Below are 25402 nucleotides of genomic sequence, written 5' to 3'. Positions count from 1 at the left end.
TTCATCCATACTCTTGAGTCAGAAGTGGGCAACATGTGGCCCTCCAAATGTTGTTGGACCTCAGTCTCCATCAGCCCTAGCTAGCATGGCCAGTTCAGATTCCTGCTCTAAGTAAAGGCGAGAAAACCAGGGTAGATATTTCTAATATTTATATTAATTGATATCATCTTCCTAAATACAGAGGTGAAACCTTCAGCAAAATGTTCCAGGGTATCCTCTCCTAAAAGAAGCTTCTGTCCAGGATTCTACCCAGACATTCCCTACAAGCAGGGCTTTCCACCACCCCCACTTCATTTTTCTTTTTCACCTCTCACTCTAGATTCCATGGCTACTGAGCATGCTCAGTCCCCTTTGTGCCCCCTTACATGTTTTTTTTTCTTTTTCTTTTAAGATTTGTACTTCTGGAAATATTGGCATTCTCCTGAGTGTACTGATACCTCTGTCTTGTTTCTCAGTGGTCCTGTTTCGGCTGCAATACTGTTGGCATTCACCACCTGAGTTCTCTGTTAGGAATGATGCTAAAAGCATGTAAGATGCTTCATGTCAGCACATTTTAAGGCTAAACAGTATATTGAAACTTTTATCTTGTTTGTAAATATGAATCCGGTCTTCTTTTACTAGCTTGCTTGCAGAAGAGACAACTAGAATTTAATAAATACTTGTTTGCCAGGCATTCATTCTGAGCTCTCTTAATGAGTAAGCAAGCTGTAAAATGTGTAGAGGAGCTAAGCCTTGTTTTGAAGTAGTTTGCTTTGATCTAGACTAGGGATGAGCAACTTGTGGCACTCTAGATGTTTTGGCCTACAGCTCCCATCATTTCTCACCATTGACTATGCTGGCTAGGCTGATGGAAGTTGTAGGCCAAAACATTTGGAGGGCCACAAGTTGTCCATTCCTGATCTAGAAGCTCAGCTGTGCATTATCAATAATACGGCTTAGGAAACCCTAGTGAAGATGAAATTTCCTACAACTAAGAGTCAGGGTATCAAATGTAATTGGAGAAAAAGAAGTGTTCTAAAATAGAACACTTCCTTTCCAAAGTGAAAGACTTGGCAAGTCTATTCTATCTGAAAATATTCCAAAATAGTTAAGTTATCTAGGTAAGTGTTCCATTATGTATGTTCAGTGAGTTGTTGGTTTAATACATTTCTCTTAATTGACATAATAGAGGGTTTTGAAGGATTTAGTTAGAAATACACCTTTCACTTGAAACTTTTTGAAGAAACCCCTCAATCTTTTTATGCCCTTCTTTTTCTTTCAGTGCAACCATACAATAAGGACTCTTACATTCTTTTCATCAGTGATGTTGAGAAAGGACAGTTCAGTAATTCTTCATTTTGTCTCCTTGTTCATCTAGTGCTTGAATTCTTTTGAACAGGAGTCACTTTCCCCTCTGTCCCCATGCCAAGTGGCAAAATGCTTTTGAAACATGGAGTTTCAAAAGCAGCTTGTGATATGATGCTGGGCCTTGCGGTTCAAATGAAAAAAATAACATGGAATGGGCCCAAGCCCTTGGTCATACCTAAAGAAACTTTTTCAGTCCCAGGTCACATTCTGAAATCTGTTTTATGTCAATTGTCTACTTTTTCAGCTTCTCCAGCACCAACAAGGACAGGTCAAGCAGGGAGTTTATCTGGAAGCCCCAAACCTTTCTCCCCTCAAGCATCAACACCTGCTGCTACCAAACAAGAAAGAACATCTACTCCAGGAAGCATTCTTAATCTTAATCTTGGTGAGTTGACATTGGCAATAGTGACTTTCACTTTTATCAGTGGACTTCACTGTAGGTATGAAAAGTTTCAAGGTAGGTATACAAGTGCAAGATTATAAATGTACTAGAGAGATTTCCCAGAGAATAGCCATATTAAGTCTATTGCAGAAAAAACAACAGAGTCTTGTGGCACCTTAAAGACTAACACTTTTATTCTGGCATGAGCTTTCATGGATTATAACCACTTTGTCAGATGGAGATATATCTGATGAAGTGGGCTATAGTCCACGAAAGTTTATACTAGAATAAACTTGTTAGTCTGTTGTTCTATAATTACGTGCAATTTCTGCTTCCCAACTTAAGCAATTTCATATGTCACATAAGGCTAATAATTTATGGGTTTATAAAAGTACCTGTGAGAGGACATAGTTAAATAGATATGGTTAATAGAATCGTGAAAGCTAAATGATACCAGCTTACTTGCCCCACTACCAGAAACCTTAGTTGAGCTTTTTTGCATTAAACTAAAGGTTTTTGTCAAATTCCCGTGCCGGTGAAAAAATAAAGAAAAATATAGCCTCAAGAATAGTTTACACATTGTTGGAATAGCATGTGAATGCATGATAGCTATGATTGGGATTGTCTAAAAGTACCTGTTGTATTTCACTGCTGTTACTAAGTGTTGGGATATACATAAGTTTCAGCTTTACCAATGGGCTGTTACCCCAGCTTCACAAAAACCCCTTGTGATAATTTCATCAACGTTGTCTAAATATGGTGGTAGGATTTTGTGAGAACACTGACTTAGGGCTTGACTAAACATTTGGCGAAATATGATGTGGAAACTCTATACTCTGTTAGTATAGAGTTCCCACATCAACATAATCCAGGGTCATAGCTGTACTGTTACTCAACTCTCACTATACAGGGATTACATAGGAGGAGTTAACAGTGGATTGTGCTCATTGGCTACAATCCTACACACAGTTAAATTGATTTAAATCCTATCTACTTCAAAGGGATTTCAGCAACGTAACTATTTGTGGGATTGTAGCAATGCTCCCAAATAGTTGTTCAGCATTTATGGTCAACCGTTGCAACATATGTAGTCAATGTTAATTTTTAATAATAAATATGGACTCTGATTATGGTTTTTTTTCTGGAAGCCTGCATTTTCTGTTTAAACTGTATTTCCTAATAAATACGTTTTTATTTAATATTCTAGATCGTAGTAAAGCTGAGATGGATCTTAAAGAGTTGAGTGAATCAGTCCAGCAGCAGTCTACACCTGTGCCACTGATTTCACCAAAACGGCAAATTCGCAGCAGATTCCAGCTTAATCTTGACAAGACAATAGAGAGTTGCAAAGCACAGCTGGGTATGCACATGTTAATAGCATAACTTGTGGTGTAGGCATGAGAGCTAAAACACATTCTTCATTTTGACATTCCTTATAAAAGTGGAAAAATCTTACATATGGTGTGTGGTCCATTATGTAGAATGTTAGGTTTGCATCTTAAGAGACCAGGGTTCAAAGCCCTGCTTGTTCTCTGAGTTTTGGACATGCAAATGAGTCTTATCTGCAAAATCAAAACTTGAATGACCACAAAATTGCTGTAAGGATTATAAAGATGGGCTGCTGTTCTGTTATATGTGTGTTCACTGTTTTGTTCGTATGGCCTTATTTTTAAATGTTTGTAAGCTGCTTCAAGGACTGTAAAGAACTGAGGTAAAAATCTGTAAATATAACCTTACTCTTTATTCTTTTGTAATAGGGATCAATGAAATATCTGAAGATGTTGCAGTAGAACATAGCGACTCAGAGGATTCTGAAAAGTCAGACTCCAGTGATAGTGAATATATCAGTGATGAAGAACAGAAATCCAAGAATGATCAGGAAGAAGAAGAAAAAGAAGGTGCAAGAAGTGACAAAGAATCCTTGGCCATGAAAAAAAAAACCAAACCACCAACTCCAACCGAAGAAAAAGAAGAAATTAAAAATACAAGCTCAGAAGTGGAGAAAACAGATACCCCTGTCAAAGACAAGGCAAATGTAGACTCTGATAAAGAACTTTCTGAAAAGGGAAAAAGTTTGTCACATCCTACAAAGGAGAAACTGAAAGGTAAAGATGAGACAGACTCTCCAACTGTGCACCTTGGTCTGGACTCTGATTCAGAAAGTGAACTTGTTATTGACCTAGGTGAAGACCAATGTGGGCGCGAGGGACGAAAAAACAAAAAAGAACTCAAGGAATCACCTCCTAAACAAGAAGGTAGAATACATTTTCTTTCTTTTCCTTCTCTTTTCTGAGTTGTCCATGGTGATTAAAACATTGGCCCCTGAAGCCCTGACACCTTACGAGGTTTTGTTCTAGAATGGGACAGAAATGTTTTTTTCTTTCTCTTAAAAATTTAATCATTCCTTCTAATACTGATTCAAGTCTTCCCATGCTCTTGCTTATGTAGCCAAAACTACACCACCTATGTACAAAAGAAAGGTTTCAGCAGGGGGGCTGGGAACCCCAAGGCAGCTCCATAATAACCAAATGGCACAGATTGTTGAGAGGAAAAAAACCTGAAAACTGGGTGGAAGTGGGCAATAGAATGGAGTGGCAAGAAAAGGAAGAGAGACACAGGGATGAAAATAAATGGTACTGAGAGAATGATCTCATTTTCTGGAAAGGTCATTTCCTGGTCCACCAGGAAGTTATTTTTAAATGTCCCTGGGGATGGATGTGAAAGCTTTCCATAGAAATCAATGTAGAAATCCCAAGGTACCAATATAGCTGGGATTGGGCATCGGTGAGTCCATTCCACCCTGCCCCCAAAAGTTAGCAGCAAAGAGGAGAGTTCTTGCTCTTTCTAACTCGGTTAGAAACCATTTTAAAGCCTAGTAATGCGACTTCCAAAGCAGATGCAGTTAATTTTCCATATTGTAGGTTGGAAGGGGCTGTGGTTGGGAGAGAGTTGCATATGACAGCCCTGCAGTGTTGTTTCATGGCGAGTACTGCAGATGAGGCAACGGGGTTGTTCGCACAACACGACAGCCCACCATGGATTGTTTAACCCACGGTGAGGCTGTGGCCATCTTGAATATGCAACCCCCGCTCTAGGGTTGCCATGTTGTATGTACAGACCATGGGTTATGTGAGGGTTGTTTAAAGCTTGCATCTGTATGCCCCACCACAGGATCTCTCGATCTTTTCCCTTCATGGCTTATTTGAGCTAGCCACAGTGAACTGACAGGATGGATCAGGGGAGTAGTGAACACATCTGCATGATGACATGATCCCTACTGCTTTGAAGGAGGAAGTGGTGCAACCACTACTGAAAAAACCTTCCCTGGATCCAGAGATCTATGCTAACTATAGTCCAGTCACAAACACTCTGTCCCTGAGTAAGGTCTCGAGGGAGTGGTGGCGTCTCAGCTGCAGGCAGTCTTGAATGAAACTGATTATTTGGATCCATTCCAGTCTGGATTCAGGCCTGGTTTGGGGATGGAGTTGGCCTTGGTTGCCTTGATGGATGACCTTCTTCAGGAGAGGGACAGGGAGAGTGCGACTCTGTTACTTCTTGATCACTCAGCAGCTTTTGATACTGTTGACCATGGTATCCTCCTGGACCACCTTTGTGAGTTGGTAGTTGGAGGCTCAACTTGTACTTGTGGGGTTGGTTCCAGAGAATAACACTGGGTGACTATGCCTTGGCCCCATCACAGCTGAACTGTGGGGTGCCACAGGGTACCATCTTGTCCATAATGTTATTTAATATCTATATGAAACCATTGGGAGCAGTTATCAGGAGAGTTGGGGCAAGGTGTCGCCAGCATGCTGATGACACCCGGATCTCTTTCTTTGTGACATCTGAATCAGGACAGGCTGTGCACATTCTGAAACAATGCCTGGATGTAGTTATGGCTTGGATGAGGGCTAATTAACATAGACTGAATTCCGATGAGATAGAGACCTTATGGGTTGGCAGTTCCCAGGCCTGGGAATTGGGGTGTTTACCTGTTGTGGATGGGGTTGCACTCCCTCTGAAGGAGCAGGTACATAGCTTGGGGGTGCCTCTGGATCTTCTTTTGTCACCGGAGGCCCAGGTGACCTTGGAGGCCCAGAGCTCCCATTACCAGCTTCGGTTAGTATGCCCGCTTTGCCCATTCCTGGATAGGGATAGCCTGGCCTCAGTGATCCATGCACTGGTAACCTCAGAACTAGATTACTGTAATGCGCTCTGTGTGAGGCTGGATCAGCTGCAGCTAGTGCAGAATGCAGCACCTGGGGAGCACACTAAGACACCCAGGTCTGCTCACATAACATCTGTGTTAAAAGAACTGCACTGGCTGCCTGTTAGCTGCCAAGCCACGTACAAGGTTATGTTATTGTCATACAAAGCCCTAAACAACTTGGGACTAGGATACCTAGCAGACTGCCTTCCCTTATACATACCCAAGTGACCTTTAAGATCATTAGAGGAGGCCTTGCAGGTCATTCCAAAACCAACAGAATGTCATCATACAGTACCCCGATAGCGGGCCTTCTCTGTAGTGGCACCCACCCTTTGGAAAACCCTCCTTCGTGCAGTTCAGGCGGCAGAAAATGTGGCATCTTTTAAACTCCTCCTGAAAATGCACTTGTTCACCCAGGCTTTCCCCAGCTTGTAGTTCAATTAATCATGCTGCTCCATCTTACTGCTCCTTTTATTGCTCTTATTGTAATTGGAATTGTTTTTAATATTGTATTTTAAATGTGATTTTATTATTTATACGTAAACCGCTTAGGGATTTTGTTATATTTAGCGATATATCAATAATAATAAGCAGCAGTAGCATCCTGGTGACCATGGGCACCATGGCTTGTGCAAATGTAGTCTCTTGAGTGGTTTAAAACAACCATGCAGTGTTGTATAGCCGTATTCAACCCTGGTTGGGGGTTGAGCTGAAGGTGAGAGAGTAAACTAACCCTGCATGTTTTTCATTGCTTTTAACCCCACATTGCAGTCATGTTGAAAGAGTAGTAGTATTCAAAAAACCCTCCAGTGTAGTTCACTGCTATACCCAAATTGCAAGTTGGAGGGCTGTACTAAAAGAGTAGCTCTCCTCCCAGTACTCGAAGTCCAGCACTTAATTGTGTTGCCTCATGCTCCATTTTAGGCAGATTGGTTTTACTTTTTCATGTTAAAAAATTAAATAAATAAAAATAAATTTTGCATATGAAGACAAATCTAAGTTAGAGCAGGGACTCCTATCTTTGCTGCTTTTGTTGTTTTTTTCAAAGCTTCCCAACCCTGGCTCATTTGACACACACACCAAGGATATGCTGCAAAATTTTGTTGCAGGAACCAGTTTGTAGTACACCTAATTTAAAAAATAATCATTTCAGAATACTTGCTCAACATTATGAAATATGCATGTCTTGGCATAAAGTCTTTTACATGCACATTCCCTCCCAATTGCCCTTGTACTCTGTCAGTGTTTCACCTATTAAGGGAATACCCTGTGCTTACAGTTAAGAGTTAGAATGGATCAAAGGGCCATACAGTCTAATATATGACCATTCACTCATCAGCCACTGACCCCTGTATAACCCATGCTGTACATACAGTACCATAAATGGAGAGCAGGTTTACTAGCAGAGTAATTAATTCTACATGGTTAAAATGAGCCAAGCGATACTCTGTTTGAGAAGACAGTTTAGGCTTAGAGTGTGATTATTCTGATTTCAACCTATAATACTAAGCATTTTCACAGTTGTGGGAAGGCATTGGGTTAGAATAGAAATATCAAAGCATCGAACTTGGTTGGCACAATCAAATGCACAGGCATCTGCTTAAGGCCTGTTGGAATAAACAGGACTTAAACCTGGGATGCAGTTTGCTATTAACTGTGGTGATTAGATTGTCTCTTGGTGACCAGCTGAGTGCTGAACTGCAGCCCAGGAGGAAACAGTGTGTGCATGACAGGGGAACCAGGCCACGTGCAGCAATGTATGCAATAGATTCACAGTGCTGTCTAGTGCCAGGTGACTGTTGCTGTTGCACTGTTTTTCTGTAACTGCAAGAGATGGGGAAGACAGAGAGGTGGAAGAAGTATCTGCACGAGCAAAGCAGGGGGTAGGTAACCTCCCCATGGAGACGTATTTGCAACACTGATTTGAAAACATGGAACTGTGCTCTGGATTGTACTAATTCTGTGTCAGACTGTACGGAGGCTTCACAGCTTGGGGCACAGTACCTGAAGGGACTACCTCTTCCCATATGTCCCTGCCCATGCCCTGAGATCATCATCTTGAAGCCTTTTTCTGAATGTCCCCACATACTGAAATTTGGAGGGAAGCTACTTGTGAGCAGGCTGTGGTGGATCCCAAATTGTAGAATGCCCCTCTAGATCCATCTGGTGCTGGCTTTGTTGACTTTCCAGTACCAGGCAAATACTTTTTATTCTCTAGGGCGTTTTAATTTAATTTTTAGTAGTGGCTTGCTTTACTCTTAATGATGCTTAAAGCTGCATTTTAAGATTGTCCCCCATGTTTTTAGCTGTTCAGATTCTTTTTAGCTGCTTTGATAATTACCTTCTGCTTTTAACATTGTTGTTGTTGCTGCTGCTTTTAAATTTGTTTAAATTCTTTTTAAAGTGATGTTATTAAGCTTTATTATTGGTTTTATTATGTATGTTGCCCTGGAAGCTTTAGCTAGAGGACGACTCATAAACTGAATAAATGAAATGAGCATTTATATTCTGAAATGCTTGTATGAGACAGGTGATAGGTAGATCAGAAGCACTTTAAGAAGTTTTGAGTTTATTGGAGGCAAACTCCACCACATTTTAAAAGAAACACATTAGTTCATCAGCTTAAACTGTTTCAGTCTGCACACGTCCTGACTTTTCAGGTGCACTGGCAGAGGGCCAGTGTTTGTATGACTTACATTCTATATCCAGGGGTCTCCAGTGTGGTACCTGCAGTGCCACTGCACCTGCAAGGCCAGGCTGAGGTGCCTGCCAAGCTATTTTCCCCCTCTGCAAATGAATGGAGCAATTCCTCTATTCACTTGTCTGGGGGAGTCTTCTCCAGCCAGAAAAATGGGGGGGGCAAAGGTCACCCCCCACCAAGGACCCTTAAAGCAACCACATCCTTAGTGGGGGGCGACTTTCATCCGTCCTCCAGCTGATTTGTGGCAGGGGAACTTCCCCCTCCCTATTCAAGTTGATGGACCAATCTATCCATTAGCTTAAATAGGAAGGGAAAAAAGTTGCCCATGCTGAAAATATTCCGGGGGGGGGGGGGGGCTTTGCAAGGGAGGACCCTTGGGGCAACAGAGTCCATGGTGAGTGGTGACCTCACTCACACACACACACACGTGCGCGCGCACACACACACATACACACACGCACACGAGAGACAGAGAAAGGAGCCAGGGAGAGAAAGAGGGAAATGAGCCAGAGAAGTGGTGAAGAGCCAGAGAGAAGGAAGGAAGGAAAAGAGGAGCCAGAGAGAAAGAGAAGGGAAAAAAGAGCCAGAAAGAGAGAGAGAGAAAAGTGGAGCCAGAGAGTTGGATGGAAGGAAGGAAGAGGAGCCAGAGAGAGAAAGAAAAAGATAAAAGAGCCAGAGAGATAGTGAGTGCAAGAAAAGCCAGAGTGAGTAGCACATACCCAGGGCGTAGCATCATGCACAAACAAAGATAAAGGGGCCCCCCAACTTTTTTTGATTGGCCCCCCACCCCCCGTAATAGCATCCCATTTATGGTGGTGCTCAGGGCATTTTTTCAAACCGTTAAATTTGCCAATGGGCCCAAAACGGTTGGAAGCTTGTGATCTATACTGGACTCTGCTTCAGACACTATTGCACATGGTTACTAGTTTCTAATGTCAGTGTAGGTCACTTCAGAGGATTAACTTTGTTCTAGGATGCAACTAGTGCAATTTCAGTGAGGTGAAAGGCTGAGAGAATACAACGTGTTTTTATCTGAGATATCTCTGATGGGATTAAATCTAACCTGGGGAAAAAGCAATAAAAAAGAAACTGCTCATAAAATCTCATTTGTTTCTGCTTTGACTAGTCAGGGCTGCTGTGGCAGATGTAATGTAGAACCACGATGTAGGGAATTGTTAAAAGCCTGTCTTCCCTACTTGCATATTAATTTCTCCATGTTCCCAACTGTCTATCCTGGTTTGGTGCAATGTATGTGCATGGCTAACCCTGGTTATGGGCATTCCTAAACTCCAGTTCATAACCATGATGCTTCTGGGGCCTGAGGCTTGCAGCCTTCTGATGTTTCTCTTCTTGAATTTGTATTACTCAACTAGTAAATAGTATAGCCTAATTATAAAATTGGAGTGGTCTTGAGATGATTAAGCATAACTTCCGCATCCAAGAATGCTAAAGTCAGTAAAACTAAATTGGTTTACATCAGAGTACTTCAGCTCAAGTTGTTTTGAGTTGATCTGAATATGTTCAGCCAATTGAGTTCTTCATTAATAGTCCTATGGTTTGAATAATTAAAAAAATAATCCTAATTATTGTTGTCTTGTCAAGAACTAGCTAATATATACGTTTTACCACTGAAGTTGCATTAAAATGTTTTTCAAATACTCATTTTAAAATGTTCTACCTATTTTAAAGCAAGGACAATCATAAAACCTGTTTAGTAACTTTGGGAATCCTTCCATATGAATCCCCATCTTCAGGGAATATCATATATCACTACTTTTTCTGGCAGGGCTCTGGTGCCTTAACTGCTGCTTGTCAGGCAAAAATTCAAAAGGTGCAGGAGCATTGCCAGACATTTTTTGGCAGCACTGGGACTTAGTAAGGAAGTATGTGCTCCTGTTTAATGACACAAGTAAATTATACTTGACAGTCTAGGGAGACAGGTTGTCAAAGTAAAGCCCTGAATTTAGGAATACCGAAAGTTCAAGTAATGTTTTGGATTCCACTGTTGGACAAACTTGGGAATAGTCATTGCTACTCTGTGTCTGCCTGTGTGCTAAATACGAATACAGATACAAATTTTGCTTTGAGATCTTTGGATAAAAAGATAAATCCAGAGCACTGATGTCATAGGTTTTCTGTATATTATATTTAATAAAATAAAAGGGTTCATAGGTTTTGTATGACTGATATAACTTCTCACCCGGTCCTCCTTCCTTAAATGTTAAATGTCCTTCCTTTCTCCTAATTTACATAGATGCAATATATTAGATGTACACTGTTGGGCTAGTTTGGATGTAACATACCCCCTCCCTGTTGGCCCAACACTCATTCATAGCTTAATAAACTATGATTTATTAAGCCAGGTATATTACATCGGAATCAGCCCATTGATTTTCTGTAATATTTTGTTAGGAGGAATCTTCAGTCTCACCTATGGATAGGTTAACTCGTGATTCAAATACGTTCATTTTGATCCTCTGTTGAACTTCTCCTAAATTCCTGGCTTACCTGGTTGGATTCCAGTGAACATACTTTGGACCTTGATCAAAACAGGTGACATGAGTATGGTCATCTTGGGTCATTCTGAGCATATGTGATAGCTTTATGGCCCATGAAACTAATATGGTGGACATGTCCCGGTTGCTTCTGCCATCTGTGATGGCACTGCTCAGATATCATACATGATGAAAAGAGTCTAATGCTGCCTGTGGTAGCCAATTCCTGAAAGATATCCTGAGAAGGCAAGAATTGAGGGCGTTCTCCCATTCATAATCAGAACGAAGACATTTTAGGACCTAATATTATCTGGCTGTGTAAAAGCCAAAGGGCAATTGAATGATGTGAGTGATTAAAAATAGTTTAAGAGTAGATGATGGGAATACCAGAACAAAAGGTTATAAATAACTTGTGAGGCTACTAAGTTGATCAGCCCTTTGAGCAAATGTATACACAACAGAACTTATAGTTTACCATCTTTTACTGCATCACATTTTCTGAAAAGATGGCTTTTGCAGGTCTAGCATTTGTAAATTGCCTTTCAAAGTTAGCTAGCTCGGAACAATGCAGCTTTCAACTCATGGAAAAGAATGAGTTACGTACATGGCTATTTGCATTACACTGTACCTCTCCCTCCTCCCCACCCCCAGGGGGAAGCTGACACTGTGATAATTCTGAATTGTCAGTAAAAATCAGCATCATGTTTTTTCTGCCCATGTAGCTGCAGCTAAAAAAACCCCTTCTTCGAGTGTGAGCAATCAGCCTCCAGCTGAAACTCAGGTGCTTACTCGATCAGCATCCCAAACTCCTCCAGCTGGTGTCACAGCTACCACAAGCACTACTTCTGCTGTCAGCACTCCAGCTGCAGCCACTGGAAGCCCAGTGAAAAAGCAGAGGCCGCTCCTACCAAAAGAAACTGCCCCAGCTGTCCAGCGGGTAGTGTGGAATTCTTCAAACAAATTTCAGACTTCTTCCCAGAAATGGCATATGCAGAAGGTGCAAAGGCAGCAACAGCAGCAACAGAGTCAGCAGCAACAACCTCAGTCCTCCCAAGGAACGAGATACCAGACAAGACAGGCAGTGAAAGGTATTCCTGGTGTTTCCCCATTGCTGTATTTTTGCAGTGGTTATTGTGCTCATGGATCTCAAACTATTAATTCTTCCATAAATGTGGATGTTGAAAGTGGGGAAAAACACACCAGTTTAATAGTTAAGTGTACATAGACTCCTTTATTTTTTCCCTATTAATTGTGATATTGCATTATCCTTCCACTGTAGTTTTAATAATTGTTCCCTTGTAAAGCAGTGTTGACCTTTTTGTGGAACATGGTTCTGAAAATAATTTTAAGGAGTCAGATCTGGATAACTGCTAGATTTTATATTTTCAAAGTAGTGGAAGAACAGCTGTTACTGTTTTTGGCCCAACAGCCCTTGGTGCAAACTGAAATCTGTTTTGCATCTAGCAGAGAGTAATCTAATTAAGTCTGCCTAATACCTCCTGTACTCCATATTATTAAGTCTGTTACAAACTGCAGACTATGAGGCTTCAACATCATCTCCAGACTTTTTTATCCCCGCCCCACCCCATTTTCCTTAACATCCAGACTGAAAAAGAGTTCTGGAGAACTCAAAAGCTTGCTCATTTTGTGGCATTCTTGTTCATCCAAAGAAAGCTTACTATGCTTTTGTACAATTTAAGGAGCATTTTACAGTGGTTCTTAAAACCAGCACATGCACTCTTTAAAACCTTCTTCCCCAACCTGGTACCTTCCAGATGTTTTATACTTCAATTTCCATTAGCCCCAGCCAGAATGGCTAATGGTAAGGAAAACTGGTAGTTATAGTCCAAAAGATCTGGATGGCACCAGGTTGGAGAAGACTGCTATAAAAGATTGCTTAATTTCCTAACTGCCTCATCCAAAGACTTTCTGCCCCATTGTACACAAATAGTGATGCCAGCATTATGTTACAAAGCATGGCATGTTGCTACTGCAAGGAGTGTTATGCCAGCATCACCTCACAGATACACCAATGCAAATGTTTAGGATTAAGCTGAAAGATACTGAATGATATTCAGTAAGGAGTTTACCTCTTTTTAATTCTTCAAATGCACTAAAATATATAGTGGTTCACTTGTGGGTTTATTTTGTATCCTTAGCTGTACAGCAAAAGGAAATTACTCAGAGTACTTCAACATCAACCATCACCTTGGTTACAAGCACTCAACCTGTTTCTATAGTAACCAGTTCTGGATCAGCAAGTACACTTTCATCTTCAGTTAATACAGACTTGCCAATAGCAACAGCTTCAGCGGATGTGGCTGCAGATATTGCTAAGTATACTAGTAAAGTAAGTTTTTTATAAAAGGGGTTTCTTACAAGTTTTCCTTTGAAGTTAACGCAGTTGATAACGTGCAACAAAGCAGGTTATCCACTCTTCTAAGTAATTATTCCCCTGCTGTTACATGGATAGGATTAACCGTTGAGCACATGGAAGAACCTTTACAGCAGTATTTTAAACTGGCTGCTTATGTGTAGCTTGAAGCACTATAACTTTTCTTGCCTTCATTTTCCAAAATCAGAAGTTTGGAATTTTTATCATGTTTAACATTCCTGATATTTTCTGGACATATATGTGTACTTCACAATTTATCTATCTTTGATACAGCTTTTATTTACATAGTGTGTTCATTGTATCATTATTTAGTGTAACTGATGCAAACAATACATTAGAGGAACATAGGCAAAACAGAACAAGCGATTGCCCTAAGGAGTTTACAGTCTCCACTTGAACAGTGGGAGAAAGTTAAAAAGTAATAATAATTGCAAACCAATTTAGTTACATGCCCTTAAGCATTCCAATTCAAGGTGAGGAGTAAGAGTTTGAGCCGAAGACTTAATGGAAAAGATGGTCTTTGCGGAGGGATTTAAGGAAGCCAGGTGGCACCACTTAGGTGGCATAGGGAGCAATGAGGAAAGATATTTTGCTATTCTATGCCTAGGCTGAGTAATTATGTCAAGACAAAAATCTTGAACCCAGCATCTCCTGGGACAGAGAGAGAGGTGGCAATGTTCCTTTTCAGGCCATCTCTACTTAGACTATTGGGGCAGAGGTGCATCGGATTCTACTGTTGCTTTTCGATTCACTACAGGAGTATCTGAGCTGGAAGAGTTAATGGTAGCAGAGGGAGCTATTTCTTTTGCCTATCCTATTATTGTTGTTGTTTACATTTCCCTATGGCCCCATAGCCAAAGCTCTCTGGGTGGTTTACAGAAGTTAAACAATTAAATACAATATAAAAAGTTTAAAAGCCATTTACATAAAAGTGCACAGACAATATACACAAACAACATATAACTAAAAACAACTTTGAACAGTTAGTCATAACTAAAGACGCATCCAGGAATGATTAAAATTCATCATGTGCTGCCAAATGCTTAGGAAAAGAGATAGGTCTTAGCCTGGCGCTGAAAAGATAACAATGCTGGTGCTGGGTAGACCTCATCGGTGAGCTTGTTCCACAGATGGGAGGCCACCACTGAGAAGGCCCTCTCCCTTGTTGCCGCCTTCCGAGCTTCCTTTGGCGGAGGCACATGGAGGAGGACCTTAGATGTTGAACACAGAGTACAGGTAGGTTCATTTCAGGAGAGGCATGCTGTCAGGTATTGTGGTCTGAAGCCATGTATCCAAGCAGATAGTGAACATGAAAACCAAATGGATCTTGCTTGGGCAAGTCCTCAGCATTTGGCAAGTGCTTCCAGCTATTGATTCATTTGGTGAGGTGACATGGTTGCTAAATATGGGTCCCAAACAGGTATGTGGGTTTGATGGGTGGAACAGAGCAAACTCTCAGTTAGTGTGTGCAAGGTGTAAGCCAACTTTCGCTGGCAGGACAGTCCTAGAGACATGAGACGCATGTGTTAGCTAAGGGAGTGTTTGCGGATGATGTGCATTGGCCAGTCCAATAGTTTTTTGGCAAGGCTGGTGAGCCTAGCATTGCAAGGATGCAGCTCCCCCTCCCCCTGTCCAAGGCTTTCTACACACTCTGTACGTGAGTGAAAGAGAAAGGGAATATAGATACTTTCTCAGATTACTATTACTGTTGTTGGTATTAGAGGTGAAGTATTCAAAATGTCTCCTGTGATTTGACACTGTACTTGAAGATATTCTGTAGCTCACTGGTAAAGCTCATGGTTTGCATGCAGAAGTTCACAGGTAGGACTGGGAAAGACCACTGACTAAACCATGGAGAAATGCTACCAGTCATAGTGCACAATGCTGAGCTGGATGATCTGGTATGAGGCAGCTTTCTGTGTTTCATCCAGCATTGCAACAGTGAGCCAAATCTCCCGCCTCTGTGACTGCTACTTGCTTACATATAAAGAGTTGGGAGATCAGCTTGTGGATCTCCATTATCTCACCTTCATTTGTTCCAACTCATGTTACGTATTTTCTCAATATAGGGATAATTATTCATCTTCACTTCCTTTTCCTGTTAAGTGCTTTCTTGTAAACTGTTAAGTGAAGACCTATTAATTTCAGTTAGATCTAAGCATACTTAACTCTCAGTGGCAAAACCTACAGTGGTTTGTGAGTTGTGGTTGAACTGAACACACAAAAGCTGGGAAATCATTTTTCCAACCATAATGCCAGCCCCCTTTCAAGCCACAATGTGCCTCGAGCAAAGGGACCAGCACATGTGTGGCAAGTGACAAAGGGCAGGAGCCCATTGGGGGATGCACACATGACTGTTGAACCAGTCCCAGAGCACTGTGGCTCAACAGTCATGTGTGCATCCCAGTGGGCTCCTGCCCTTCATTACTTGTGATACATGTGCTGGTCCCTTTGTCTAAGGCACATTGTAGTTTGGAATGGGGCTGGCATTATGGTTGGAAAAATGATTTCCCTGCTTTTGTGTGTTCAGTTCAACCACAACTCACAAACCACTGTAGGTTTTACCACTGATATGACAGATTTTGTTAGGAAGGGGTGTGGAGACTGGTGTTTATCAACAATGGAGTTGTGAAAGATTTCCCCACATTTAGAGCATGAGGATTCACCAGCCACCCACACACACAATGGGTTTGTGCAGGCAAATACTGTAATCACAATAGATTCCCCCTCCAAGGCATTGTTCATGCCTTGGGGGCCTGGAGGTAGGGGCTTCAGGCTGGGGTCACTGGTTTAGGGAGGAGCAGGAGCTCATGCCTGGGTCTGCTGGGTGGAGGCTCGTGCTAGGGATGGGTGTCTGGGGTCAGGGCTCATGCCAGGGGTGGGGGGAGCTTGGCTGGGGGCTCCAGGCTTTGGGGAGCAGTTGGAGGAGTACCTAGGGGGGTTGTACTTTGGGGGGGGTAGTACCTAGGTCTCTGCAGTGGAGGCTCATGGCCAATCTAACTTGTGGGGTGAAAAGGGTGGTCACGAGCTGGACCAAAGAGCACCCATTTTACAATACACATGCCATTTTTTCCACACTTCAACCCACCAAACCCCTTCTTCCATACGTTTCTCCAGAATAACAATGCAGAGCAATTGAAAGCAATGGGGGGGAACCCATTTCATACACACATACCCATGCTTACATGCGAGTAAGTATCATTGAATTCAATGAGACGTACTTCTGAGTAGACCTACATAGGATTGCTATATATATCCCATCATTTAACAGTACTTGACCCACACAAGCAAATAATGCTAATGTCTATTCTATCATCATCAAGTGTCATCTTAATTTGCAGCACCAGAAATTGAAAAGGATTTCTATTAAGGATAGGATTCACCCAGGCCAAGCACTATATACAAACACACACACGTGCGCAAGAATTTAGTAGTTTGCAAATCATGTGCATTTATGCACGCCCCCCCCAAGCCCCGATACATTGTTACATAACGGGCAGCGCAGATTTAAATGCATTCCCCTTGCCCCTATTTATTTAGTCACAGCCCCATGGAAACAAACAATGCGACTCAGCATTTCTGCAGGGGCAGGGCACAGCCCCTGTAATTCCCACTCCCTGCCTTGATTGATTGATCTGGACTAAGCTGCTCTGCCATGGGGCTCCAAAGGTCCCCTTTAAATCCCTTCCCCTCCCCTTTGGCTGCATACTATAGCTCAGCGCCAACATTCCAAAGGCTCCAGCCAACTTCCCTCGATACAAACAAATGAGGTTGGGTGTGTGTGTGTGGAAGCTCATATCTTCCCCAGGCCTTGACTGATCTTGCTGGATTTCAGCCTCGCTGCTAGTTATCCCATTCTCTCTCAGCTTGGCAAGTTTGGCAGCTTCCCATCCATATTTTACCAGATGAGCAGTTGGTCACACGTTTTCACTCTTTTTTCTTGAATTTTCACACTCAGAAAAAAAATAAACCATAGCCTATGCACTAGAAGAACTCCCCTATCTCAAAGGGCAATGCCCTACATAAGGGGTGAATCCCTTTTCCTGATAACTTCCCATAATAAAATTTGTTATGCACCAAACCTACCTAACGCACTGGAAAACTACATAGCTATCTATGTGCAAAATGTGGGACAAATTGGACAAGGGATAGCTTAGCTATGCTCCATGAACTGACTTTTTGCCCCATGGAAAAGTGCACAAAATAGTGTTCCCAGCCATAACTACGGGTGGCCTAACCAGGTCACCCACAATTTTCTGAATTGCACCAACTGATAGTATAGATTATAATTTTTATGGAGTCCCCCCCCAATCCTATTTTCAGGTTTATAGATACTGTAGTGCAACTCCTGTGCCTTATTGATATTTTGACAAAACCACTACAGAAGTAGCTGCTACAATGCAATATGACACTGACATTACAAAGCAAAAGAATTGATCTCTGTTCCAACACAAACTCATTGCCATATATTTGCTCAGTAACATAATTCCTTGGTGACAAAGTGTGATGTAGTTGGGAAAATTGTGGGTTTAGACTATATTTCAAATCCCTTCCAGGTTATGTTCACTGGTTGGCCTTGGGCAAGTCAATATCCAGTAGCCTTGTTAGAACATGAATTGAGTTTGCAATGCTGTAACAGGTGCTTCATTGAACGTCAGCCTGAAGTGCATAACTAGCCAGTTTAAAATACTGCTGTGAAAGTTTCCCCATGTGTTACAGCTGGCGTACCATAACACCACTAGTGAGTGGGACTACACAGGGGCAGCACAACTTGAAGAATAATTATGACAAGTAAGTAATCCCATTTTTGTTCAGGTATTAAAATCATGAAGTGAAATGAACTCCTGCTCTTTTGTCAGTAATTTATTTAAAAAGTATAGCTTAAACGTGGTCACTGGGTCTTTATTGTTTCAGGATGATGAAACAAGCTATTTGAAGGTGATTCTTTCAAAGTTTGCAATGTACCTTTTGAGTTTTTATCCCCTCCATTGTCTCGGTTTCAAGAAGCAATTCCAGATTTTATTGGTGTAACTGTGGATTTCATAGTGCAGTTATCTTAATTAAGCTTGAGTCAGGCTATTAAATATAATCTTGATGATGGTAACGATGATGGCATGACATAAGTTAAGGCAGCGTGCACACCAAAAAGCAAAACTGAGAAATTCTTCTGTCGCTGTCCAGAGTAATCTTCCTGCTCTGCTATTTTGAAGTGATGAAAGTAATAGAGTTGTCTCTGGTCAGTCATCTTAAGTTTCACAGTGACTGAATGCCTTGCATAAGGTCACACATAATTAATACAAAAGTTTAAATGCATGAAAAGTTTATTTCTCCTCTCTAAGTCCTGTAGAGGTCTCAATCCATCTTGCTACCTCATGAATGTTGGTATCTGATCCTGCATCAGCAATTGGCATGGTAAATTTGGAACAGATTCCTGGGGTACTTCATTTCAAACTCTCAGTTCATGAATTAGGGTTAAAATAAAATAAAGCCCTTCTTCAGAATGCTTTGTGGTATCTGATATATGCATGCAAATAATGTTGCATTCTGATTGCCATTTTGAGGCCTGGCTAGTATAATGATGTTAGTATAATCTTAACACTACCCAGAGAGAACCTGTGAAATCTAGGCTCAGCAAGGAAATAGTGAACCATGATACCAGATGTCTGAGCATCCAAATGATTGGCCATCAAGCCAAAAATATTTTGTAGTGGATTCACCATAGCACTTAGCATTTCATATTGTTCTCTGAAACACGCATGCATACCACCCAAGACATCTATAATTAAGACACATACAATCATGTACATTTTATAGTGGTCCTGAGGGTTACTTGATTTCTTGGATTTTATCCACAGTGATACTAGGAGCAAGACCCTCTGGGAAGGGCTAAACTAGAGAGATCCTATATTTTTCAGTTGTTCACTTCTATTCGTGGTATACAGAATAGAGGACTCCCAGGGGCCAAAATAGTATTAATATGACCTATCATTATTTCTAGTCCATCTTAAATGGTGGAACTGTTTCAAGGCAATGTACAAGATGATAACTACACAAAGTGGATACAGGTTTTTTTTAAATTCCATCAATATATGTTTCAATAAAATCCATAAAAACCAATTGCCAATGAAAATCAATTAAAAACAAAACTTACCCTAAAATGCAGTCTTGTTTGCTGGGCTCCTTTTATAATTGTATCCAAGACAGAAAACTGTTAGTATGAAATTTGCAAAATCCATTTGAATAAAAGAATGCGTGTCCTTTTTATCATGTCTGGTATAAGAAAAAAAGGATCTTTTCCCCCCAGAATAAAGACATTAAGAAAGCAAGATCACTTTTAATTCCTTAATAAACTGTTTTTAACAGATGATGGATGCCATAAAAGGAACAATGACTGAAATATACAATGACCTTTCAAAAAATACAACTGGGAGCACAATTGCTGAGGTTAGTATCTCTTACCATCAGCAGGTCACATTTCTTTTAAAATGTGTAATATAAAGCTTTTTAAAAATACACAGGCATCTGCCTTCTAAGTACTCTGCAGAATTGTATTTGAGTCCTGACCTCTTTAGCTGATCATTTACCTACTTTGAAAACTATTGGTTGGACGCTCAGAGAGTGCGGTACATTGTAGACAGAACTTAACAAGGTCACTCTTGCCGAAAACTGTTGCTGCTGTGCCAACGAGGACAGAGATCTGCTTCATATGTAATCACAACCCATTGGTTTAAAAACAAATGGGTTGTCATGCACACAGCGCACCTGCCTCTTCCTCTTTACTGCACATTGGTATGTATAGCAGGACTGCTGGGTTGTTTAGGGGCTAAACAACCCAATGGTTAACCCATGGTTTGTTGCTCCAGATTTGCACATCACGCTCCACAGCCTATGAAGGAGCCGATCATGGGGTGTGCAGTGAAGCGGAAGAGGCAGGTGCGGTGCAGGCAGTGTGCCCACTCACGACAACCGATTGGTTTTTAAACAGGGCCAGTATAGTAGCAATGCTTCCTAAAATGTATGGCAAGCTAGTTTCTCCAAAATTCTTCTTCAGCACTTGTGAACCTAAACTAGTTCACTTCTGGGGCTTGCTTACACAAACAAATTATCCTAGATGTAATTCATTTTGATATATTCCATTCACAGTGTCGCCATCTCAGTTCGTATTGTGAATATGTTGCTTAAATTTGATCTTGTTCTGAGAGAGCTGGTATTTACCATGGGGCATGAGAAACAGGAAGGCTGTTAATGGAAAAATGAGAGATTTTATTCCTCATCTTGCCTCCTCTGCAACTCATGCACATTTGCCCTTCTGTCATTCCCTTCCCACTTGGCAAGGAAGAGGAGAGAGTGAGATATGCGATGCCTATGTTACTCAGAGTTGTGTGGGCAACTTACGATTAACTGGAACATGCTGATTATGGTACAACATTAACAGAAACGCTCCATCTCTTAAAAAAAAATAACAGAGCTATTTTTCTGTAAAAGTCCTTTTTTTTCAAAATTGCATTTATTTACGGCATATCTAGGCTGCCCTATAACAAAGCGTTCTCAGTGCAGCTTACAACATAAAATGAAGTTAAGCTTTCAAAAGCAGTAAAATGAAAATTGAGTCAGTTGGAGCTTATTTTGTTGAGCTCTTCTGGTTATGTCAAGCCCTCGTATTTATGCCATCCACTATTGAATATGGTGATATGATATTAACCCTGGCCTACATACCTCAAAGTGTACTAAGCTTTAGAAAAAAACAAACAAACCTAAACATTCCTGCCGTAGGGCATTCTTGTTTTAATTCTGCTAGACTAGTTTTTATAACATGTAATCCTCTTAATGACTCTAATTTTCCTTTAAAGATTCCCCAGCAACTTTGGAGGAAAAAGGTGCTTCATTTGCTATCCATTTTGTTGATTTATTTATTTTTTTTACTAAAAATTAATATAAAAATAAACCAATGTGAAAGTTGTATTAGGTCTGAGATTAGCAGTTTTTCTAACCTCTCTCCTAGTTATCCCTCTGTTCACTGTTTGAAATACCAGGTGGCCGATGTTTGCCTTGTTTCTAGCACTGTTTCTGATCACTATTAGGTTTTTTAAAACCACAAATTCCATGTGCTGTTCTTAATTCCTGCAATAATTGGTTAAAAGCAACAATGTAAATACTTTTATAGCTCTATATTTTTCTTATAAAAGAAAGGAGATATAAATTAAATCTGTATTTTCTCTTTTTTATTAAATTTTTCTGGGGCTGCAATGTTTAGTTAATTTAGATTGATCAATTAAAATGTTTCCCCTGATTGTTGGGTTGCAGGTTATAAAAAATTGTTAATTGTTTTTCATGGTACATATTTCTAAATCCATTGGTAGCAAACATCTTCTTAGAATTGACATTCCTCCCTTTCTCACCACAGATGGAATTCTTCTTTTGAGATGATGATTGCTATGACATGAGCACAGGTGTCAAACCTCCTTCAGTCCAAGGGCTGAACTCAGTTTCAGAGGTGGTCTCAGGGGCCACATTCCAGCAGTGGGTGGGGCCGAAGGCAAAAGAGGGTGGGGCCAAAATACCAGCATATTTTAGCTTAAAGCTCTTTCTGCCAGTAACTAAGTTTTAGGAAAGGCATTTCAACCTTTTAAAATAAGGGAGAAAACTGCACAAGTGCTGGGAAACCAACAAATAATCAGCAGTCAGGGGGAAAGGAGGTGGGGCCAGTGAAAGAGATGTGGTCTTCTGTGGTACCCCAGAGGGCCAGATTGGGACCCCAGTGGGGCTAGATTTGGCCTGTGGTGTAGAGGTTCAACACTCCTGGTTTAGTGTTTAAAAACCAAGAGGAGGGGTGCATTTCCCTTAAGACCTATTGTTTTGTTTATATTGCAGACTTATGCAGATTTAATCAAGCAATTCAAACTCTTTATGATGGGTAGATTAAGATTTCTTTAAATGAGTGATAGCCCTAATTATTTATTTGCTATTCCAGATTCGTCGTTTGAGAATTGAAATAGAGAAGCTTCAGTGGTTACATCAGCAGGAACTCTCAGAAATGAAACATAATCTGGGTATAAAAAAGGGCTGTTCAAAATAACAATAATGTTACCACTTATTTTTAAAGGCCATGGCAGCATCCCAGTTGTGATTTTGTAATAGTACACATTGTCCTTAAGAGAAAGAGTAAAAAATACAATAGAAAATGCTGTGCTAGGCTATTTGCTCACATGTTTTAGTCAGTTACATTGGGCCAGTAAAGACATCATGGTAAACCATCTTTTTTTCATGATATCAGAACCAGCTCAGTGTTATTTGCTGAACCACAATTAAAAACATTTCACAGTTTCTTGAATGAAAACGTATTTGTTCTTTTTAAAATCTTGAAATCAGTTGTACTGTAAATTTGTCCACCTTAATAGTAATTAAAGTGTGTAGCGATCATTTAAGAGAGCTAATCATTACTAGCTACATAGTGAAATTTATCCCTTCATATTGCTGTTAGAGTTAGGTCATAATGGGTGATATTTCTTCCAACCAGAAGTCACAAATGTATCTTGAGCTAAAACTAATTTCTGGTTGGTATTCTGTACTTTACCATTTGTACCTGCTGTTGACTGTATGCTGTCCATTTATTCACTAGAACTCACAATGGCTGAAATGCGGCAGAGTTTAGAACAGGAAAGAGATCGCTTGATTGCAGAAGTGAAGAAGCAACTGGAGCTGGAAAAGCAGCAAGCTGTGGATGAAACCAAGAAGAAGCAGTGGTGTGCCAACTGCAAAAAAGAAGCCATCTTCTATTGTTGTTGGAACACCAGCTACTGTGACTACCCTTGCCAGCAAGCTCATTGGCCAGAACATATGAAGTCCTGCACACAGTCAGGTAATCTGCTACTGCTATTACAGTTAAACTCATGTTATCGCGTTGTCTGAACACAGTGCCTTTTCTGCAGGGTGGGTTATTGCATTGTCTGAACGTAGTGCATTTTCCCCAGGGTGGCTTGTTAACCATGTAGTGTGGTTTATTTTTCTCAAACAAGCCACCTTGAGAACCCATAGCTTGTTGATGGGTTGTTCAGGGTGTTTAGCAAACTGCACTGCATGGTTAATGAGCAACCCCACAAAAACCGTGATGCATTCAGAAAGTATTATAACCTAGTCTGTGGAAAAAAGCACTGTGTTCAGACAACATGATAACCCACGCTGTTGAAAACGCACTGCGTTCAGACAACACGATAACCCACAGTTCAGCAACAATCTTAGGTTGGGTGGGTTAGGGTGTTGTGTGAACCAGCAGTTACCTTTTAACCTACTTTTGTGTGAACACAACCGGGCATTTATTTTCTGTGATACCTTATTTAAATTCCATTTGTTTTCATTGTAGCCACTGCAACACAACAAGAAACGGATACAGAAATTAGCACAGAAACATTAAATAAATCATCCCAGCCTGCTTCCAGTGCACAGCCTGCACCCACAGAAACAGCCAGTACTCCAAAAGAAAAAGAGGCAGCTATTGAAAAGAGCAAAGAGAGTGTTACAGTAAGTGTTACCTTTCTTTTGTGCAGCCTATGTTTTTTGTTGAATTTGTAAGACTGCGCAAAGCACTAAATTAAGTTTTTCCTTTTACCTTTCATGAAGGTTGGTAAGAATTAAAAGACATATTGGTATTTTTCCTCATCCTTATAGAGAGTTATTTCTTAAGCATTTAAGACTTAAGGGAAGGGATCAAAATGTTTTCAGGTTCTCACATATTTTCCTATGCTGCCCCTTTATCATGCCATGGACAAATGAAATTACATGCAGTTTTATGATACGTTCATACGAGTCAAGGAGACTGCTCTGACTCATCAAAAATGCCCATCAGGCTTTCTCTCATCTAAGTCTTTTGAAATGCAGATTGCATATGCTATGTAGCATATACAGCATGCCACATTTCTGTTGCCATGTGCCCAGAACCCGGTTTGAAGCTGTTGCTGATATTACCACATCTTTGCATAATCCTGTATCCTAACACTTCTGCAGGATTGGCAGGCATTTGGATACTTAAGCCAAGTATACAAATATACACTTATTAATGTTCTGCAGATTGTATGGATTAGGATATAGGTTATATTTTATGCTTCCATTTCTGAAGCATTGCTAGCACCCATAATTAAATGAATAACTTTATTCAGAACAGGCATTCCACATTTTATCCTTTCACTCCCATTTATCCCTTCATTTTAGTAAAAAAAACAATGCATTCTCTGGTTCTCTCAATATTTTGATTCCATCGTGGTATCTCATTTGAGTGATTCAAGAACAAGTCTCACGATGTACTCAAGACCTCATGTTATTTGTGAAGCTACCTCTCATAAAACTATGTAGGTTGGCCTCTAGGCTTTATATGTTTTTAAGGGGGGAAATTCTAGATACAGAACATATTGGTGGAAAAGAGAAGAGAGACCAAGATGCACAGCTTGAAATACATTGAAAAGTGGTGATATGTCTTAACAGGAATCACTATTTGGGTACATGGGGCAGAATCCAATGGGGCACTTACACCCCTGCCGATTCCCTTCTGCCCCACTTATTCCCTTCCGCAAGCGAGACCCAGCACTTATGCAATGGAGATTTAGAGTGTCCTAGGGGAAGCCCCCAAATTAGCAAAAATACTCATTTCTGGAAGGAGGCTGGTCAGCTCTGCCAACCTGCCTCCTTCCAGAAACAAGCATTTCTACTCCTTTTGGGTTGCCCCAGAAGCGCTAAATCGCCACTGCACATGCAGTGAGGGCCTCATACGCAACACATTCGGCAGGGTGGAAGAGAATCGAAGAAGTGCCCTGTTGGATTCTGCCCATAATAAAGACATTTTAAAAGACCAGTCTTGTCTTGCTTGTAGCAGTGCTGTGTT

General features: G+C 40.8%; 1 protein-coding gene across 15 annotated transcripts in view; it reads left to right on the top strand.

Moving 5' to 3' along the window:
• The window catches only part of ZMYND8 (zinc finger MYND-type containing 8), a 106617-nt gene that overhangs the window by 75457 nt on the left and 5758 nt on the right, over nucleotides 1-25402 (top strand). For 13 of the 15 annotated variants that reach the window (XM_084854040.1, XM_084854043.1, XM_084854039.1 and 10 more), the window contains 9 exons: nucleotides 1592-1732; nucleotides 2937-3089; nucleotides 3487-3984; nucleotides 11858-12223; nucleotides 13295-13485; nucleotides 19894-19974; nucleotides 22502-22580; nucleotides 23150-23389; nucleotides 23891-24048. In XM_084854040.1, the coding sequence (XP_084710166.1) occupies nucleotides 1592-1732; nucleotides 2937-3089; nucleotides 3487-3984; nucleotides 11858-12223; nucleotides 13295-13485; nucleotides 19894-19974; nucleotides 22502-22580; nucleotides 23150-23389; nucleotides 23891-24048 (1907 nt within the window). Of the gene's footprint in view, nucleotides 1-1591; nucleotides 1733-2936; nucleotides 3090-3486; nucleotides 3985-11857; nucleotides 12224-13294; nucleotides 13486-18249; nucleotides 18396-19893; nucleotides 19975-22501; nucleotides 22581-23149; nucleotides 23390-23890; nucleotides 24049-25402 lie in introns of those variants that run through there. The other 2 variants (XM_084854049.1, XM_084854048.1) reach the window with 2 other exon arrangements.

Source organism: Heloderma suspectum, chromosome 4 (genome assembly GCF_057233095.1).
Source record: "Heloderma suspectum isolate Gila_16-S chromosome 4, 16-S_ref, whole genome shotgun sequence".
In the NCBI taxonomy this organism is placed as follows: Eukaryota; Metazoa; Chordata; class Lepidosauria; order Squamata; family Helodermatidae; genus Heloderma; species Heloderma suspectum.
The sequence above is the reverse complement of the archived record's forward strand: the minus strand, read 5'-3'. Positions and strand labels throughout refer to the sequence as shown.